Here is a 21,722-nt window from a genome sequence, read left to right on the forward strand (position 1 = left end):
GACAAAAAGTGATTGGTTTGACAAAAGTATCACATAATTCTTTTCTTTTTTAATAGGTTGGTGTTATTTATTGGATCAATGGTATATGATAAATAATGATATTTGGTATCTTCTGTCAAAAAAAAAAAGATATTTGGCTTCTTTTCCTAGGATAAGGTTTCATTGGTCTCAAATTGAATATGACTATATGAGCTCCTAGACAATTCTCATTGAAATTCTGAAAGAAATATCTACTATGATTAGAGTGATTCGCAACAATGTAGTTTAAGTTAATAATGAGATGCTAGGAGGTAGATTTGCTTTGATCCTGCCTGCAACTAAAGAACAAATTAGTCGTTGTGCTGGCTGCTGCTTTTTTTGTAATAAGCTGTTACATGATTACTTTCTGGTAGTAGGTTGTGGAAATTTGGTACTAAAGGAGTTAAGATGGTTTTTGTTGATTTAGGATAAGCTAAAAAGCTGCTATCTCGCACCAAACTTCGGTTTATATTTTTGACTTTTGTTGCTGTCAACATTATTAGTTGTTCATCATCTTGTGCAATGCTTGTGCTCGAGTGTAACTTTCTTCTCCTATTAATATTTGATTTGGCTTATTGAAAATAATTACTCAATCAATTGCCATGTTGGTCTAGAATTTGAATTAATCTTCATTTGCTATTATTGTTGTGTAAATGTTTATACTTTAGAATTTACTTTTAGATACCAAATTTCTTCATTTATTTGAAGAATGAATCAATCTTTCATAGATATATTTTTAACATACTATACTATATTCATGTTTTATTTTTAATTGACATTTTTTAATTTCATCTTTGATTTTGAACGGTTTGTTATAGGCTAAAACATACAGAAAAACAAAAAAGGGAGGCAAGTACTAGGATATCAAAAGTGTGACCCCTTAGTAATCAGCAAGAAGGAAGTTTTTGAGAGCATGAGGAGATAGTTTTTAATAAGATAGTTAGCTAAAACAATGTTGTCGAATAAGCAAAGTGGTGCTTAACAATCTCTGTACAGCATACTACATGAGACAAACCCATTACTTGTTGTGTTGGCTGCTGTCTTTGCTGATTTTTGTTTCTGTCAACATTATCTTGTGCAATGCTAACATCAATCAATCCATGAAGGATAGTCCTTGATCTGAAAGGTTCTGCAAGCCAAACATATTTCTGTTATCAGTCTGCATTAGATAGGGTTGTACGTAAAGATCTTCAGAAGACAACTTGAATTGAACTTAACTATGTTGAGTTTCAATGCTTTACCTAGACATTGCAAAAGGGAAGTGTCCAGTGTTATTGAGTGGTAGAGCTGTGGGCAAAAAGGAAGCCCTTGAGGAAAGTCTTTTCTTCTATAAGTTTTTAAATTATGTTTGAATGTCTGAAAAGACAAGTCACAATACTGTACTGTGTTGAGACATTTGCATAAGAAAAATATCAGTTTTTGTGCAGATGTCAGAAGGAATCATTTAGTTTATTTCCAATTCTTCTCTTTAAGAAGATTGTGTTGCTACATAAATAAAAAGTGGGCTACTGACTACTGAGGAGATAAATCAATGAAGAGAAGTTGACATTATTTGCAACTTCTTTTGCTTTCGATCTATGTATACCGTCGGAAATGGTTTGGACAAGCACCATTCAAGTTCTACTCTATACCATGGGAAGCACATATATCTGTAACATGACAAGGCCAATAAAATATTTTCCAAGTCAAAGAGTGCAACTCAAATATCAAAGTGTTATAAACTTCTCAAATAATGATATACCTCAGAAATTCAACAGAGGTGCAACTCTTTGCAATGTGTTTAACCCACTCATCAGTCACACGTCCACGTCTATTGTGTAAAATTAGATACAACTCCGTTACTATCATAAAATGTGACAGATGGATATTCGAGTTGATCATCAATTTACCAAGTCAGATTGAGGGATACAAGGTTTTTGAATTTTGAAATATACGCAAGTCCTCAATCTGAAAGATTATGCAAACTAGACGTATTTATGAGGGTATATTTTCCTATAAGCTTTAGAAACTGAAGATTTTACCTGAGCAATGCTGAGATCCTAAAACGTTAGACGTGTCAGAAGGCCTATTTTCCTATAAACTTTATCTGTGAAAAACTGAATAAGAGTAATGCTATATGATTAATTAATCAAATCTTAAGGCAAGAAAACTTGAACTTCAATATGTTGAGTTTCAGTGCCTACCTAGACACTGTATATAGATAGATTCTAATTTTGAAGGGATAGACATTTGTGAACCAACTGCTTCAGACCCTCGTCGGTTAACTTGTGAGATATATGTATGTTAGGAACACAGAAGAATTAGAAAATTCAAAGAAAGAAATGATAAAAAGAACACAATTTTATTGAAAGAATGGGAATGGGAATGGAAAAGAACACACTCTTTACTTATGTCCTATTTATTATGTAAGATAATTATCTGTTAACTAATCAAGTAACATCCACTTATCTTCTATATTGTAAGTCCTAAAAATGTACTACAAAAGAGGTATAATAATTCACCATAATGTTCCTTTCAGTGTTATCGATTGAGGGCGGAGGACCATGGCAGAGAGCCAGGAATTCACTATTTTGAGTCGCCATATCTGCCATCAAATGCATGGCACCACCATCCTTCACAAATTGCCCACGGCGGTTCTAAAAAAATCCACCATGACGGATATTTGACAACAATGGTCCCTTTTACCGTCTTAATAGACTGTTTTGAATCTCGATATGAACTATATATCAAGAAAACAATTGCATCTTGCATAGAACTAGAAACAAAACAAAAAAACAATGTAATTGATCCACTGCTTTATCGACTGGGAGAGCTATCTCTAGCGAAAGACTGAAGATTATCGGATTAAGATGTTGGATTTATGGATTTTTTTCTAAGGGGATTTAGAGATTAACTTAATCAATAATTAAAATAATAAATTATTTATTATATCAACTATTAAATTATAATACTGCACTATATTTAAGTAAAAAGATATTTATTAATGGATTGTAATTGAAAACGAGCTGTGATCGGTTGGGCCGTTTCTCATAGTAAACCCGTTAAGAGGCCTGTACCTCTCCTGATTCTAACCACTGCATTAGTTCGAGTACACTAAAACCAACTAGAAGCACCTGCTCATCAGTTAGAGGAAGAAGCATCCTCTCAATCCGCTTCCCTCATGGAAGTCTCATGGCAGCATACAAGGGTCATATAGAAAAGACTCAACCCATTAACTTTGGAAGAGAATGTGATGCAGGCATGAGGACGTATCGGTAGCTAACACCTTAGCACCAAAGTGAGTGTACTCTAGTGATTTTGGAGAAACTTTAGAAGAGTGAATAAATGAAACACATTTCATGACTCAGAGACAAGGGCTTTTCCCTTTCCTTTTTGCATATAATAATATGATATAGGGTCCCTCCATTGTAGCAAATAAAATAAACGTCACTAGCATGGACACTTTCTCACAAAATCACCTAGCTTTCCCAACATTTAGTTTAAAACCACTTCATCCAATTCAATTAATTCACAAAATTTATCAAATGATGCGCACCACGTAAAAAATGGGAGAAAAGCATAACAAAAACATAGGACACAAACTTTAGCTTGGTCTGTTAACTCTTTGATGGTATTTTTGTTAGATGATGTGCGCCTCTAAAGTACTTGACGCACAAATGATGAACTGCCACCGTGTGCTTAGAAGGCTGCCACTATAATTTTTGGAAACATTGATGTGTTGGTTTAGGTATGCCATGATTTTGGTGCTTTCCAAACACTATACAATCTATAGGTCCGGGAGTAAACGCTCCATCGCCAAACAGTTTCGTTAATGCAAACTGTTTTGTTTACTTTGCAACTGCATAACTATTCATGTCAAAAAGATTACTTGAATACAAGTTTTATCAATGCCATAAAACACAGACAAATCTATTTATCTCGTAACTAATCAACTAACATCGTTTAATGTAGCACCGACGTTTAGATTGAATGTGTGTCCGATGTCCAATACGTGTGTCGATGTTTGAGACCAATAGCTAGTTAGATTCTATCACTTCAATCTTCTTAAATTGTTACTGGTGTCTATGTGTAGTATCGCGCAGTGTCCATAACTCCATATCTATGTTACTGTTTGTAGTCTACGCTAACTAACGTCTTCTTATTTTCTATCCTACAATGTACCCGAACGAGGTATAGTTCACCCCAATTTTCCTTTCAGCACGCCTAACAAACAAGTTCAAACAGCTAGTGAAAGGCTACTAAAAACCATACAATTCATCGTTCAAGTAATGATATTTACAACCTCATAATGTATTAGATCTCACAGAATCTTCTGAAAATCAGTGCAGATACCTTGTCAAGTTTAGTGATTCTAGTTTTGGGTAATTGTCAGCAACTTATTGTACACCTCGGTCTGAAATATTAACATTCAAGACATCATGTACCTTGCATCCACTTATATTCAAGTCAACTGTGTTTGCAGTTCCTCACTGTATGAAGTAGTCCATTATCAGTTATCCTGTAATAAGACTCATATTTCAGTATTGTTGCTAAGAATTAACTTTAAATCCAAAGTCAGGTTTTCAACTGCAAAATCAAACATTGCACATTTAGAAAAAATTGAATGCAGCAGACATTCCAGTAGATGGAAAAGGTTTCTAGCTGAGGACAACAACTGGTTTTGCTTCAATTCTTGGATATATATAATCCATACTTAGTCTTGAAATTATTGTTCAAATGACTTTTCCAGAAATGTAACCAAACATCATCGTCCTTCCAACTGTTTGTGTCAATCTTCTTTCCTTTTCTGCAAAAGAAGAAAATGTAGATTCCAATCCCTTGCATAATAGTCCCACATCGGCTACTCAATGAACACACAACAAGCATGTCCTATATATATAAATAACAAAGCATCTGTAGTGAATCGTGTGGTGTTGATCATTAATAATTAATGATCTATACTCTTTAAATAAAAAATAAAAGAGAGTCTAAAACCGATTGTTATAGGTCATATATATAGGTCCACCAATGAACCTTTATTTCTAGGGTCCATATTAGGGGAGTCCTTAATATGGACCCCAAAGAAAAAGGTTCATTGGTAGACCTGTATAAGTGACCTACCACATCGGGTCACCTTCAATAAATAATTTTTGGGGTTTGTTCTGTGAATAAGAAATACCCGTAGTATCTCAACATGCCGACAACAAAAACAACAATGACTCTATCCTTCTAATCATCTCAACATGCTAGATCTGCAATGAAATTCACTTCTGGAAACGGTGGTATAGAAGGAGAGTGAGCTAAAAAAAAAAGTCTTGGCAACATTGATTCTTCAATCTTGGATTTACATTTGTTTTTATTTTTCAAGTTCAATCTTGTGTTTTGCTTGAATCAGCAGAATATAACAGTCGAAGGATTTCTACACTAATCTAGATAGTGGATCTGGACCCATTTTTCACTTTCAAGTTTAATCTTGTGATTTGGATCTACAATGAAGGTTGAATAATCATTATTGCATTTTGTACATGAATTGTCTATCAACTTTTAGAATTTTGAACATTTTCTTATTTTGCAGTTGCTCAAAATTGCTTTAATAAAATTAACCTTTCATATATGTCAGAGCAATTTCATTTTCGTTTTGGCTACAATATATGCCAGTCCTATTTTCTTTCGGATGTAATCACTTGGCTATGTGACACAAACAAAAACCCAAACAACATTTTGTTAATTTAACTTTAATGTCAATTATATGAAGAAAAAAAATAACGATTAGCTTGGAAAATATAAAAAATTAAGCAACCCAAGATCATTGAGTTTAGTGGTTTGTATCACTAAGTTCTTCTCAAGTGATTTTATTGCATATGGTTGTCATGAAGGCCAATACTTGAGGAACAGTGAAGTGGTGTTGGGTGAGGTTCGAATGCGACAAAGCTGAAGCATGAAGGTCCAATAATGGAGATATAAAATACAGATAATTTGGGGAAGGGAGAGGCATTTTGTAAAGGAGTAGGAGACATACATCACTTTATAAAAAATTAAATTTAAATTATTAACATGGAGGGTAACCGGTTGTTATAGGTCATATGCATAGGTCCACCAATGGACATTTATTTTTAGGGTCCATATTAGGGGCACCCCTAAAAGTTTTATGTTATTTTTAATTTTAATAAAAGAAATTAAATTTATTAAATTAATAGTAACAATAATTTTTAGACCTCCTCTATAAAAAAGTAATTTGTTTGAGTTTTTACGATGTTAAGAAAAAAAATCAATATCGAAATAAAAAAGGGGTAATAGTCACTTTGGTCCCTGAAATTGTAATGAGTAGTCAAAATAGTCCTTCAATGTATCAAAACTTCAAAATAGTCCCTGATTGTGCATTTTGTTAGTCAAAATAGTCTTTAATGTTAAAATATTTCATTAATATTGTCAGATTAGTCCTCCAATATACTTACTTATTGTCATATTAGTCCTTATAAGTACATGTTTATTGTCATTTTAGTCCCTATATGAAAATAGTTATTGTGAACATTGAGATGTTATTTTAGTGTTAATAACTATTTTGACTAACAGAATGCACAATCAGGGACTATTTTGAAATTTTGATACAATAAAGGATTAAAATGACTAATCATTACATATTCAGGGACTAAAGTGACTATTACCCCAAATAAAAAATTCAAAAATTGATTATCTTATTAAATTTATGGAAAAAGATTAAATATTTGATTTGGCTTATGTAAATGTTTATACTTTAGAATTTACTTTAACATAGTATTTTCATGTTTTAATTTTAATTGACATTTTTTAATTTCATCTTTGATTTTAAACGGTTTATGTTATAGGCTAAAACATACAGAAAAACAAAAGCAAAGACAAAAACAAAAGGGAAACAATTAGTAATCTGCAAGAAGGAAGTTTTTAAGAACGATAGTTAGCTAAAACAATGTTATCAAATAAGCAAGCCTTTTTCTGAAGACTTGAATCAGCTTAACAATCACTTTAATAAGCAAAGTTTTTATGATATATCTTAGAAATTCAAAAGACGTGCAACTCTGAGCAATGGCTATAGCCCCCTCATCAGTCACACATACACACCTATCACGTAAAATTAGATACAACTCCATTACGTTCATCATAAAATGAGATACACAGATATCGAGCGATACAAGGTTCTTGTATTTTGAAATACATTGAAGCCTTTGATATGAAAGATTCTGCAAACCAAACTTATTTCAATTAACAGCCTGCATTAGATAAGGCTGTGCAGAGAAATCTTCGAAGACTCAATATTTTACCCGGCTGGGAACCACATAGACCAAAAACTTGAGACGTGTCAGAAGACATATTTTCGCTTAAGCTTCATCTCTGAAAGAGAGTCATTTATCTTATATGTTGAGTTAATCAAATCTCGGGTTATGACAACAAGAACATAGATATGACGCTAGCTGTATATAGATTCAAACAAATTAGACACCCTAAGATATCAGTAAATGTTTGATTTTCTCACAATATATCCTATAATGCAAAGTCAGAGAATATAATAGTATAAGCATCTTCATGCTGAACTATCATGGATGGACACAAATTAGAGTGTGAAATAAGTGAATAAACCAATGACTGAAATTGCACTCACATACATAACAAATCGTAGTTGGGTTGAAATACTAACTATTGATTTTCTCATCAACGAATGAGATTACTCAATTTACATAAGTCATATCGCAATCACACAAGTTTAAGGGAAAAATATGAAGATCAAAGAAAAATACTAAATTGATTTCACTACTGGATAGAGCAAAATTGATTTCAAAGGTGAAAATTTGATTTTAACATTTTTGAATTGAATGTTCTTGAATAAAATTAATTTTGCCTCAATAATTGGTTATAACTTGAAGCTCGAATTTGGAGTTTTTGCCTTTGTCATTGATTTTTAGTCTCAAATTTATTGTTAAATTCCCTTTTACATGAAATACAAATAAAAATCACTTTACATTCACAATTAAAAGATGTAACTTGCGCTCTAAGCTATCTCTGACTTATGTTGCAAACTTCTTTTTCTCATTTGTACATTGCTCTAATACCCCCTCGCAAGCTGGAGGTTTGTAGATATCTGCCATCCCTTGCTTGGTGATGCATTCATGAAATTGACGAGGTCCAGCTGCTTTTGTAAACACATCTGCTGTTTGGTTTTGTGAAGAAACAGGTAGCAATCTCATTACACCAGCTTGTAGCTTTTCACGAACAAGATGACAATCAATGTCAAGATGCTTGGTAAGTTCATGAAACTCAGGATTGGCAGAGATATGCAATGCACTTTGATTATCACAGTAGAGAACAGACATGCGTGACGGAGCATGATGGAAGTCATGTAAAAGAAAGCACATCCATTGTAATTCATGAGTAGCAGAACCTTCAATTCCTGTATATGATTTTTTTTTTGGCAGACTCCAAGCTTTGAAGAGAATCAAATTATTTGGACAGAATCACATTCAATCTATGTTATACATTTCTACAATATAAAGTATTTGTGCGAACATTGTCAGAAGTCAACACCATATATATTTGGTAATAACCAGTGATAAACTGTTAATTATGTCAGAAGTCAGAACCATATATATTCAGTAATAAGAAATGATAAACTGTTCTGTATTCCTGTTATTGGAACACTTTGAACTGAAATTTTACATAATCTTCTTTCCCTTTATTACTCAACTTCTAGATGAAGGAAAATCACAATGATGCAATTGACATTTGAAACATGGAGTCACAATGCAAACATAATACAATAAAAGATTTTTTTATTTTATTTTTGATATAAAAACATAATTGTAAAACTAGATTATACAATTGCATATCTGTCTCGTCTTTCGTGCATAATTTTTTTATGAAGCCGGATGCATTAGGTAAGCAAATATATCAATTTAATTACCAAAATTAATACCATTGTTCTCCGGACAATCCTTCTTTAATTTACACTCCTACTTATAAATGATTGATATTACTTGTTTTACACTCTAAACAATAGTGGTGTTTTGGCCTTGAATTTGATTCCTTCTTCTTTTAGCCTAGATATCATGAGATTAACCTGGAATTTGCAGACGTTGAAGACAGACATCTCATACTAATTAAAGATAAGGTAGTCTATTTTGTTTCGTTATGTCTTAATCTATTATCATATATCTAAAAATGCAGAAGCCGGAACTGTTTATCATTCATTGCTTGCTGAGTACTTATGGTTCTGACACAATAATATTAGATAAAGGTAGTTGACAATGTTTGCACTAACATTTTATGATGTAGAAATTTAGAATATAGATTGAATGTGATTCTGACCAAATAATTTTAAGCATTTTTAGTGTTTTCTCTTCGAAACTTGTAATCCATTTATTTCCTTCAATTTGCTAATTCTTTAGCGTTCTTAACATACATATAAATTTGACGCCTAGGAACGTCAAGTTGACCGACAAGGGGATGAAGTAGTTCTTGCACAAATGCATACCATTTCAGAGTTTGGATCTCTGTGTCTAGGTAAGCATTGAAACACAACATTACTCTTATTCAATTTCACAGATGAAGCGTACCGGAAAATTTGCATTATGAGAGGTCCATGTTTTTGGATCTCTGCTTCACCTAGGTAAACTCTTCTGTTTTTGAAATTTTCTGCACGACAATATCTTATGCAGACACGACATGGTAAATCGATGATCAACTTGAATATCCGTCTATCTCATTTTATGTTAGTAACGGAGTTGCATCTAATTTTACGTGATAATTGTGTTCGTGTGACTATTTCAGCACAAAGGGTTATCACAACACTATGAAGTAATGCATTATTATACGCATACATATGCATATTCTTTTTACAATGGCAGCGTGACATTACCTCAATAGTTGGTGGTGTGGCTGATAAATGCCTAGAAGCACTTTCAAAGTTCTGTTCCAACAACATTACGTCCTTGATGTGAACCGATGTATTGGCATTAAGGCAAGTTCCTGTTTCGTATTTTATATGATGAATTACAAGTGTTATCCAGTCCATTTTGTCTAAAATTTGTGTTTTCTCATAGCAGAAAAGATTTATATTGCTTAGTTAATGTGCGGTTAGTGAAATTTTGGTAATTAAAGCAGTCTATATTTTTTAACTGCACCGGTATAACCTATAAATGATGTCAAAATGTTAGTTTATTAAATTGATTGTCCAGAGAACAATGTAACTCCATGCAAATTGTCTTGAGGGTTAAGAGGATGTGAGTGCTTGGTCATTACAAGTGTAACAAATTTCCACGGATTACTATGAAACTAATTTATTTGTTTTAAAAAATTAATTATGGATAATGATCATATATATACTAACAATATAAAAAATTCGAAGCCCGTCAAAATTTCATAATTGTTCTTATAATGGCCACTTTAGTCTCTAACTCTTCACCTCGCTGTCACAAAGGTCCTGAATCAGGATTAGATACAAAGAAGCCTCTGACTATGCACTTCCGTTATCACTTTAGTCCATGGCGTTAAATAATTCTGTTAAGGGTCCGTTTGGTTCGAGAGTTTTGGAGGGGAGAGGAGGGGAGATTTTTAATTTGACGTGTTTGATTCAATTTTTAGAAGGGGAGGGGAGATGAGCAAATTTTATTGCACTGTCAAAATTATCCTTATATTAATTTAAAATCTCAATATTATCCTTGTAACAACATTTATTATTATTATTATTATGTTATATTATCTGATACAGAATACAGAGCATGACATACAGAGCATGACATTATGGCATGGACTTTGTAGCCACCCCCCTACCATGCTAGCTTTCCATTTCCACACACCCTACTATTGACAATAAGGCCAACAAGCCACCATGTTTGACATTTACTAGATTATGTTTCCATTACTTCAACTACCATGACCTCTAGGATTGCTATAAATAAGGCCATTTCCTTCATGTATTCTCACAATTTTGAAATATACAAAACTTGAGTTTTCTCATTTGAGAGTTAGAGAGTGAATTCTCTCTTGGCTTCTGAGCCATTTTGGTATCAGAGCAAGGTTCCAAATCCGGAGTTGAGTTTGAGTGCAAGAATCAACGGAAAGTTTGTGTTTTCTAAGGGTGTTCTTAGAGTTTAAGAGCTGCCACCCTCGAAACTCTACTTTGCGGCCATTTTTTCACAAAACTAATGCCGCCATTGCGTCAAACGGAGCCTTGGACTGGCGGTTTTTGTCACCAACGGAGCCTCCACGAGCCGTCAAACGCCTCGCCGGAGTTCTCGCCGGACCACCACCCGCCGCCACCGGAAGTCTAGAGGTTGAAGACGACCAGTCAGCAGCCACATCAGCTGCTAGGTGTCGCTTCCAACTAATAACTTTCTGCCACGTGTCATCCTGACACATCACCCCTGACCTGTTCAGTCATCGACAAATCAGCCGCCACATCAGCGCCACGTGTCACCATGTGCCACGTCATCGCCCACTCACCCAAAATTTTCGGAAATTACAAATTTGCCCCAAAACCTTTCTGAAATTGCATTTTTGCCCCAAAATTTTTCAGAAATTTCAAAATTGCCCCTCAACTTTCGAAAATTGCAGAATTACCCCTGTATATTTTGAAATTACAAAAGTGCCCTTGTTCTTTCTGAAATTACAATTTTACCCCTGTTGAAAATTGTGATTTTTCAAGAAATCCTTTCTTTTAGTGCTATTATCATAGAAAATTCCTATTATGCTATGTGGTTGCAGTTTAATCTGATCTTCCACATCAGAAAAGAATTATTCTATTTTTTTTAGTACTTATACTCATTTTGTCCTTCAAAAAAAAAATGCGTCCAAGAAAAAACGACCAAACACTTAGAGATATTCAAATGGAAGAAATGAGAAGACAAATCCAACAGTTACAAGAAACTGTAAATGCACAACAAGCACAATTGGAAGCCCAACACATGCAATCAGACGTTGATGAATCAAGTAGCGAATCATCATCATTAAGAAGTCGTCGTCCAGAAAGACAATCATTCAGAGACAGCGACATCAAGGTAGATATTCCTAATTTTGAAGGAAAGCTACATCCAGATGAGTTCATTGATTGGCTCCAAACTGTTGAACGGGTCTTTGAGTATAAAAAGATATTTGAAGAAAAGAAAGTAAAGATCATTGCTGTCAAATTGAAGAAACATGCTTCAATTTGGTGGGAAAATCTTAAAAGGAGACGTAAGTGTGAAGGAAAAAGTAAGATCAAGACGTGGGACAAAATGCGTCGAAAACTAACCGGTAAGTATTTACCTTCTCATTATTATCAAGCCAATTTTAATCAAAAACAATTGCCTAAAAAATCTTCCAACCGACCTCTTTCCACCACCAAAAATCATATCGATTCTCAAAAACCACAAACCCACCAACCTATTTCCTCATTCAAAACCCAACATAATACATTCATAGAGAGAAATACCGAGATACCTAAATGTTTCATGTGTCAAGGGTATGGACACATAGCCTTAGACTGTGTCAATCATAAAGTAATCACCATCGTTAATGGAGAAATAAACAAGATGTTTGAAGAAGAAAAGGAAGACATTCATGAATTGTTTGAAGAAGATTCGATGGGAGAACCAATATACGATGAAGAATATGTTGGTTCTGACTTATGTGAAGTGCTTGAAGAAAAAGGAAAAGGAGATCCAATATATGATGAATATGGTCCCGATGACATTCATGATGCATTGGAAAAAGAGGAGCATGAAGAACTAGTATATGACGAAGAATATCTTCCTGGTGAATATGATGACTCTTTGGAGGTTAGAAAAAGCTCGCAAACAACAACCGCCAAAGAAGAACTATTGCTAGGCCATGATATCTTCAACATCCATTTCACAGACATGGCTTCTAATGACATCATCGATAACAAAAGTGGTGAAAACGTTGGATCAAAATATATAGAAGAATTAAAGTTCCCAATGATTAATCACCCAGATCCATACAAGCTGCAATGGCTCAACAAGGGTGATGAGGTAAAAGTATCTCAACACTCTATTATCTCATTTTCCATCGACAACAATTATAAAGAAAATGTATGGTGTGATGTTATTCCAATGGATACTTGCCACATTAATCTTGGGAGGCCTTGTCAATATGATCGTCGCGCATTATACGATGGTTATGTCAATACTTGCTTTTTTGTGAAAGATGTGATTGAAATCAAGTTGGCACCTCTACCGGTCAATGAATTCAATGATTGAGAAGAAGTATTCAAGCTACTTGGACTTTCACTCACAAAGGAACCATTCAAGGATAAAACAAAGTCATGTCTACTTCGTCCAGTTCCTAAGCCACCTTGGGAAAATGTTATAGTTGTTGCCGTAAGGATGAAGAAGAAACTTTTAAACTCGAGGACGAGTTCTGTTCAACCCGGGGAGGATGATACATAATACAGAGCATGACATACAGAGCATGACAGTATGGCATGGACTTTGTAGCCACCACCCTATCATGCTAGCTTTCCATTTCCACCACCCTACTATTGACAATAAGGCCAACAAGCCACCATGTTTGACATTTACTAGATTATGTTTCCATTACTATTTCAACTACCATGACCTCTAGGATTGCTATAAATAAGGCCATTTCCTTCATGTATTCTCACAATTTTGAAATATACAAAACTTGAGTTTTCTCATTTGAGAGTTAGAGAGTGGATTCTCTCTTGGCTTCTGAGCCATTATCCTTGAAACAACTTTTTTTTTTTTTGTAGTGGAAGGGTTTTTTTTGTAGTGATATTATCCTTGAAACAACTTTTACTATTATTAGGTTATAGCTTGTAACAACTTTTATTCCATATTATTAACAATTTTTCCTTGTAACAACTTTTATTACTACTCATAATTGTAACAACCCTATTACTAATCCATTATTATATCGTCTACATCGCGTTTTTATCGATTACATCGTTATTGTTTCGTTACTTTATTATCCTTATTTAATTAAGTTTAAGGGTAAAACAGTAAAATAATTTTAAAATCTCTCCCCTCCCCTTGTGAACCAAACACACTTTTAATTAAAATATCTCCCCTCCCCTCCCCTCCGTTAAAATTCCTCCCCTCCCCTCCCCTCACCTCCCCTCCTAATTCTCGAACCAAACGGACTCTAATTCTCGAACCAAACAGACCCTAAGTGATGATGTGGCACAAATTTTACGATGACATGACATATGATGTGTTACTGAGACTTAAGTGAAAGTAGAAAATGGTCATTTTGGTCTTTGAACCAAAAATCAATATCCCGAATCTCAAATCCCTAAATCTCAAAATCTCTAAATGTCATTTAATTATCTCTTTTGTTCAAAATCAATCTACCATTAAACACCAACTTTTATATGAATATCGCATTGTTACGTGACCCGTGCGAAATCACCGGTAATTTATTAGTTTTTACCAAATCAGGCTTGTGTTAAACTTACTTGGGCAACAAGAACATAATCCACCCATAATCTAATCTAATTAAAAAACAAAATATGAGATAGATAAGTAAATAACAAAAAGTTTTATTCAAAAAAATAAATAAAAAGTAAATAACAAAAAGAGTAGTGGCGTGTGAGAAAAATAAATTATGAGTCTTTTTTTAAGGAAAATGTTAACCAGTGCTCCCGGGGCACTGGTTAAAGAAACCAAATATAGGGTCTGTTTGGTAAGCCACATAAATGAGCTTCTAGCTTCTAGCTTATAAGCTCGTTTGACAAAAGTAGCTCTGTTTGGTAACACTTTTTCATCATGAGCTTATAGCTTATTTCACGAGCTTATAAGCTATTTTTCAGAAGCTATTCCAAGTAGCGTTTGAGCTTATACCTGTTAGCTTATCATGTTTTATTCCATTTATACCCTTACCACTTTAACTAAAACCCATGTTTACCCTTAATAATTAATTTATTATAGAAACAAAACAAAAACGATCCATTTATACGTATGTTTTTTTTTGTTTTATCCTTCGTTCTTTTTTTTATTTTATTCTTAAAATAAATTTGTAAACTTTAGTTTTTTTATTAAATGTATAATAACTGGAAACTGAATCGAAATAAATTTATAGCTTCTCATTTTTTGTCTCATTTTTACCCTTATCAATTTAACAAAATCCATATTTACCATTTGTAATAAATAACTACGTTGAAGAAAAACATGACACTTTTAATCTCAGATTTCACTTTAACTAAATATATATGGTCACGCTTTTATTTTTTTTACAAAATATATGCACATGTTTACAAAAATAAAAACTACATTTTTCCTTAAAAAAAATATATGTTACGTTTACCTAAATAAATCATATTACCTAAATAAATCAATTTTAAATAAAACATTAGCCAATTTATGAATTTAAAAATAACATATGAAAGACATATTAGATTAATATGTTTAAACTATGAAATTTTAAATATTTTAAATATCAATTGATACAAATTTTATAATGCATTAAAAATACCCTTTTATGTCATTTTACGTTTATAAGCTAGTTGAACCGCTAATTTTACCAAACACTTCAACTAGCTTATCAGCTAAAAGCTATCAGCTAGCTTATCAGCTAAAAGCTATCAGCTATCTTATCAGCTAAAAACTATTTTTTACCAAACAGAGCCATAGTATAAGGATTTTGGAACTTGTGTAGTTAAAATTAAAAAGTGTAAAAAATTAATGTTTTCAATATAAATATTTCCTTTTTTGTTTTCTTAACTAGTGCTCCGGGGCACTGGTTAACAAGATGATCCTTTTTTAATGATAGAACAAATTGAAGCCGTCAAGAACCTAAATATTCTCAACTCTCCTTTTTAAACCCTTCCAAAACCCAAATTTCCAACCCTCAGGTTTTTCTTTTCGCTTTCTCTCTAAAAACCAAAACACACAGAGCAAAACTTTTGATTATTATATCGCTCTTTAAAATTGAAGGGTTTACAATCTAAATTTTCTTCGATCATGGCTTCCAATTTGCAAAACGATTTTCTTCCTGCCGCTGGTATGTATCTCTATAATCAATGATCATCATGATCATATCGTTATTGTGTTTTTGTTATCAATCTTTTACTATTGCTTCAACATTCGTAGTTTGATCCAATGAAGCACGGACAATTCTCGGATTAGGCATGTTAGGGTGTCCGACATGACACCGATTCATATAATTACAGTGAATTATGTGATTTTCTCAAATTATTAGCGGCGTCGGCATGTCGTGTCCATGTCTATGTCCGTGTATGTATCTATACTAGATGAGTTTGATGTTTTGCTTTAGTTATTACCTATGTTTCAAAATTCGTAGTCTGATCTAAACAACCATAACAATTACCTGATTGAGCCTGAAAATGGGGTAAGGCTTAACAAACCCTCACCAGAACAATTGCCCAAACACCGCAGCAATGTAACAGGGACGACTAGTTCGCCGGAGAAGGCAAATCACACGTGTCAATGTCAGACACTTGACACGCCTTTGATCAGATGTGTTGGTATAGATAGGTTATTAGATTACATAAATATCCTCTTTATGTGTTTTTTACAAAGGCCACTACTTTAGACACCTATCCTTTATTTATGTGCTTTATTTACACTTTTTTTTGTAGTAGTAGATCATCAGCCGAGAACAAAACTTCCAAAGAAGAATCGTCGAAAAAAGAATAAAAATTCCAAAAATAAATCATCCTCCACAGTTACTCCTGGACATTTTGATTTCTCACCTCTGCTCAATGTAAGCTCTTCTCTCCGTTCTTGTGTTATTTGCATATGTGTGGTGTGTGCTGTATTTATTGATAATCAAGCTGTGTTAATTGTTAATGATGTTGAGCCTGTTTGCTTGGACTGTATGAGTATGTGCTTTTGTTTTTGTCCTGGTCATGCATCAGATTTGCAGCCAATGATCGGACAATACTTCTAGGAATAGGTTTTATGAAGACAAATTCTGAATGTTTATTTGAGGTTTTCACTGGGGGCAAAAAATGTATTTTAAGATTGTATACTGTTTTCTTCAAAGCTTTCCATACCATGATAGTGGAGTAAGCCTTTTGTAGTTGCTGCCAACTTGGATAAGATTTTGCATATTGTATTGTTCTTTTGGGCTTATGGCTGCTATCTTTGTAATAATCTTTTAAGGCTTGTATACAACTGAGATTTATTGATAGTTTAAGTTAAGTGAAGCAAGCATTTGATGACTTTTGAACTCATCATATGGTTGACCCAAGTCTTCTTCCTCTTTTCATTTTTCACTCACTAGGGAATGTCATTTGTCGGATGTACACTCTGAATTACTTACTAATGTATATATAATATTAGTATTTCATCATGGAGATTTAAAAAATGTCAATATGTCATAGGATCCAAATATCGAGAAATTGGCTGAACAGCTTCAGGATGATCTCCCAAATTCTCGTGATCGGAAGTATGCTTCAACTATGCAACAGATCGCAGAGAATCTTGATTTTCAAACCATGGCCAGGCGCCTGAGTTATGCATTGCTGCAGGTATTTTTAAAATTTTTTTGTTATGTTTGTAACACATCTGCTTGTTGTTAGATTAAAATGCATGTGATGTCTATTACAGGACCCTTCAATGTCTTCCATGCTTGAAATTTATACCAATCCGCCAATTGAAGGCCGGCGTAATTTGCGTAAACTGAGAACGAGACACTTGAACAAAGATCCATGTTTGAAACTTATTTTAGATGAGATAGAGAATGGTGGTCCTGCAATAATGATGAGGTTTAAACACCATTTTTTAAATTCTATTTTATTGTTTTGGCATTTCCATATTTCCACCATAAATTGTTGTGGTGTAAATTGGTAAATAATTTCTGAAGCGATTCTTTCCATGCAGATACTGGAATGATGAGAAGGTTTTGAAGATGTTTGGACTAGTCATGGGCATTCGTCCATACTTTGCAGATGCAGTTGCTTCTTTTGAAAATTATGGGCCAGATGAGACAGGAGATATGGGAAATGAAGATTCTAAAAATTCTGGGTCAGATGTGACAGAAGATATGGAAAGTGAAGATGAATCAACTGATCGTTCTTATTCTGGGTATGTGACAGAAGAAGATATGGAAAATGAAAATGAATCAACTGTTCATCATATTGAATCAACTGTTCATCATATTGCTGTTGTTGACGATGTTGAGGTATGTCATAATGGCTCTTCAATCTGTCATTGAATCCATTCAAATAAAATATGTTTGTAGTTGTCCTCATGCATAAAACTTTTTTGGGTAGAGGGTGGCATAAAACTTTTTTGGGTAGAGGGTGCAGATGTAGAACACATAAGTTAAGGTTAAGTTCACGCTGAATTTGAAGAAATTAAAACAGACTTCGAGTATAATGAATTGTCTTGCAATTGGAATTGAAACTCCAGGTTTCTGCATAAATTGCTTAAGGAATGTCAAAATGAATCACAGTCAAGTAAACTGGTTATTAGCTTTCCAATTGATCCTTTAGAATATCTACCACTTTAGCTTCAAGAGTATGTGTTTCCTCAAACGTCAAATTGCTTACATATCTCCTCTTTGAAAAATAAAATCCTTATTAGTTTGATCTGACCTCTCCTATTCCTCAACAATGCCCAAGTTTACTAAGGTCAGGTTTGAAAAGGCCAATATAAATAGCATTTTTCTTTTGACTTTTGCGATGCCATTCGTGTCATCGCACATCATCTGTGATGATAATATCCGCATAAACCTCAATGCAAGTATCATAGTAATCTAGTATAGGTCCACTAGGTTTGGTGCCTTAAAGAAATTAAATACCTACTGCAGCTGTCTTTTTACCCTAAAATTTGAACACAACGTTACTGAAATTTTGAAGCAAGTTCCAGGAGATTTGAAACCATTAACAAACTTCAATTATATCACCGACTTTCACTCATCTATTCTATCACCGACCTCGTCCCTATATCGTGTTGCATGTTTGTTTTGTTCTTCGTTTTCTCCCATCCCGCCCCTCATTCTTCACCGTGCTGTGGTTGAATCTTCAATTCCCACGCACGAGACCTCTTGCTTTGCTCAAGATAGATGTGTGGAAATATTTGAATCTTCTCGAATTTAAGTTTGTGCAAGTTTGGGGATTAAGGTTTCATAACTTTTAAATTGGGGATTTTTAGGCTGTGAGAGATTCTGAGAAATTAAGTGTGTTATTATTATTGAAAGATAATAGGTTAATACTTTGATGATTTATTCCTCGGCCAAAGGCTGGTTTTTATAGAGAGAATACAATTAATGTTCTCTTAGACTAGCCTAGAAAATTGTTACATTGGAAAAATGACAATGAAATTCTCTAGACTTGACTAGAAAATAATATCATAAGGGAACAATAACATAGGAAAATCTATTACTGATGTATTTTCCAACAATTATGATGGAGTTAAACCCTAGACACTAATTGTCTGTCCTTTATTGTTAAGCTGGGTTTGAATTTTCCAATAATTGTGTGTTTCTGTGCATGCTTATTTTGTTTTCAAAGGCTGAGAATCAATCATCCCTCTTGAAGGTGATTTCTCTTGTAAACCCTAGACACTAATTGTCTGTCCTTTATTGTTAAGCTGGGTTTGAATTTTCCAATAATTGTGTGTTTCTGTGCATGCTTATTTTGTTTTCAAAGGCTGAGAATCAATCATCCCTCTTGAAGGTGATTTCTCTTGTAAACCCTAGACACTAATTGTCTGTCCTTTATTGTTAAGCTGGGTTTGAATTTTCCAATAATTGTGTGTTTCTGTGCATGCTTATTTTGTTTTCAAAGGCTGAGAATCAATCATCCCTCTTGAAGGTGATTTCTCTTGTAAACCCTAGACACTAATTGTCTGTCCTTTATTGTTAAGCTGGGTTTGAATTTTCCAATAATTGTGTGTTTCTGTGCATGCTTATTTTGTTTTCAAAGGCTGAGAATCAATCATCCCTCTTGAAGGTGATTTCTCTTGTAAACTGCAACTTCATTCGTTTGCAATCATTTAAATTCCTGTGTGTGATTTTTGATCTAGATACAATGTGGTGACTTTGTGTTGACTGTTAGACACCATAGCACCAATCTTAGAATGTAGCTCTTGTCCCTTCATTCCATGTGATACATTAGTACTTAATCTCTGTTAATTCCATTTCCTTGCCGAGCAGATAATAACTTGCAGATTTTCTTTTTATTTTGGAGGATGCAGTGAGCTTTCCTCATAGTTGACTATGTATTTGAGAGATTTTAGTTGATTCTCTAACATCATTAAACAACTGGTAATTTTTGTTGTTATTATTTTGATCATCATCATCAATTTTAATTTGTAAATTTTTTTGTTCATTCATACTAGTTGTGCTGTTGGAAATTGGAGGAACGATGCCAGCAACCGAGTGTCTCCCCAATCGTCATCAAACCTCAAATGCAAATAGGTAACTCGAATCATAGCTTTTTAATATCAACCAATTGTATTCTAGATTGTCTTTCTTTGTTGTCTTTGTCGAAGTTTGTTCAATGTTGTCCATGTTGAATTATTAATACACTGTATTTTCTGCACTTGGTTGAATTAATTTAAGTTAACCATGTACTACATCTATCTTACAATTTAGATTTTGACTTGTGAAGATGCAATTTTGTTTTTCTTTTTTGTTTTTATTAACATGCAAGCTCTTGAGTGTTGATGCACATAGGCTATTATGTTTTGGTTGGGATTGTTTCTAGACTTGGGATACTGAGCCCATCTTGTTCATTTTTATTTTAGTATCTTGATGTCGTCCCATAGTGATTTGTGATTTCATTTTTTTCATATTTTTGTTTGCTAGAGAGCATACACGAAGAGCATTGTTTGCTTGAATTCATGCTCAAACTCAATCTACTGGACCTTCTCTTTAGACGTCTGCCACGTGAGCCTGCTCCTTATTATTGGTACGGCTATGTGAGGGCTCAAACTAGGAGGGTTGAATCATCTTTAACTTCTGCCCACAACCTACCTTACCAAGAAACCCAGGCAAGTTTTTTCTGCAAATGTTACCAAAGTTTACGAGGCCTTTAGCAATGCTTTTGATTCAAGTTTCGGAATTCTAGTTTTTTTTTTTTTTTTGCATATTTTAATCTTTAATATCAATTTCTAAACAGCAGCGGGCCGGAAGAGAGGGGTTGCTTACTATCCTGACTAGAGTTATGGAGGAGACTCCTTCAGTTCGATTCGCACAGGAGTTCATTCTAGTTCTCTTTATGTATCATAGTCTTTGCAACGTTCATTTGTTTTTAAGATTTTGACTTGTGAAGATGCAATTTTTTTTTTTATCTTTGTGATGCCCAAGTAAAATCTTTGATTTCTGAAGAATTTTGTACAAAATTCTATCTAATGCAGACCGGTAAGATAAATAAGTTTGGCTTGCAGAATATTTCAAATCAAGGACTTTAATGTACTGTGAAGTGCAAGAACCTTGTATCCCTTAATCTGACTTCGTAATTGATGATCAAGCTTGAATATTTGCCAATCTCATTTTTTGAAAGAAATAAAGTTGTATCTAATTTTATGTGATAGGTGTGTATGTATGTGTGGTGTGTTATAGCATATGCACAAAGTTTCAACTCCTTAAAAGATGCACATGAGACCCAATAGTTATTGTCGAGGACTTTATGCCTTCAACCTTTAGGTCTTTGGTTCAAAGTTGGGTAACTTCAAGAATAAAAAACAAAATAAAAATACTATGAAGCAAAGACATAAGCACAGGACCAGATTTGTTTATTTGATATAAGTGTGTACAAATTTTATGTT

General features: G+C 33.7%; 2 protein-coding genes across 3 annotated transcripts; both read left to right on the forward strand.

Annotated features, from left to right (window-relative positions):
- The first annotated feature begins 10,948 nt into the window (after positions 1-10,948).
- Positions 10,949-13,660, forward strand: LOC146955334 (uncharacterized). The gene has a single exon (XM_085721127.1). The coding sequence runs from the start codon at positions 11,811-11,813 to the stop codon at positions 13,221-13,223; it is 1,413 nt and encodes a 470-aa protein (XP_085577253.1). The 5' UTR covers positions 10,949-11,810; the 3' UTR covers positions 13,224-13,660.
- A 2,166-nt stretch (positions 13,661-15,826) lies between these two features.
- On the forward strand, positions 15,827-21,340 carry LOC146955335 (uncharacterized). 2 transcript variants are annotated; one of them, XM_085721131.1, is made up of 8 exons: positions 15,827-15,984; positions 16,583-16,707; positions 17,330-17,476; positions 17,556-17,713; positions 17,829-18,129; positions 20,292-20,370; positions 20,761-20,945; positions 21,074-21,340. In XM_085721131.1, the coding sequence occupies exons 1-8, from the start codon at positions 15,945-15,947 to the stop codon at positions 21,215-21,217; spliced, it is 1,179 nt and encodes a 392-aa protein (XP_085577257.1). In that variant the 5' UTR covers positions 15,827-15,944; the 3' UTR covers positions 21,218-21,340. The 2 variants fall into 2 exon arrangements, with proteins under 2 accessions (XP_085577257.1, XP_085577260.1); XM_085721134.1 differs by having other exon boundaries at positions 21,077-21,340.
- Positions 21,341-21,722: the final 382 nt, after the last annotated feature.

Source organism: Medicago sativa, chromosome 1 (assembly GCF_051527215.1).
Source record: "Medicago sativa cultivar Bolivia chromosome 1, Bolivia_mono, whole genome shotgun sequence".
NCBI classification, from domain to species: domain Eukaryota; kingdom Viridiplantae; phylum Streptophyta; class Magnoliopsida; order Fabales; family Fabaceae; genus Medicago; species Medicago sativa.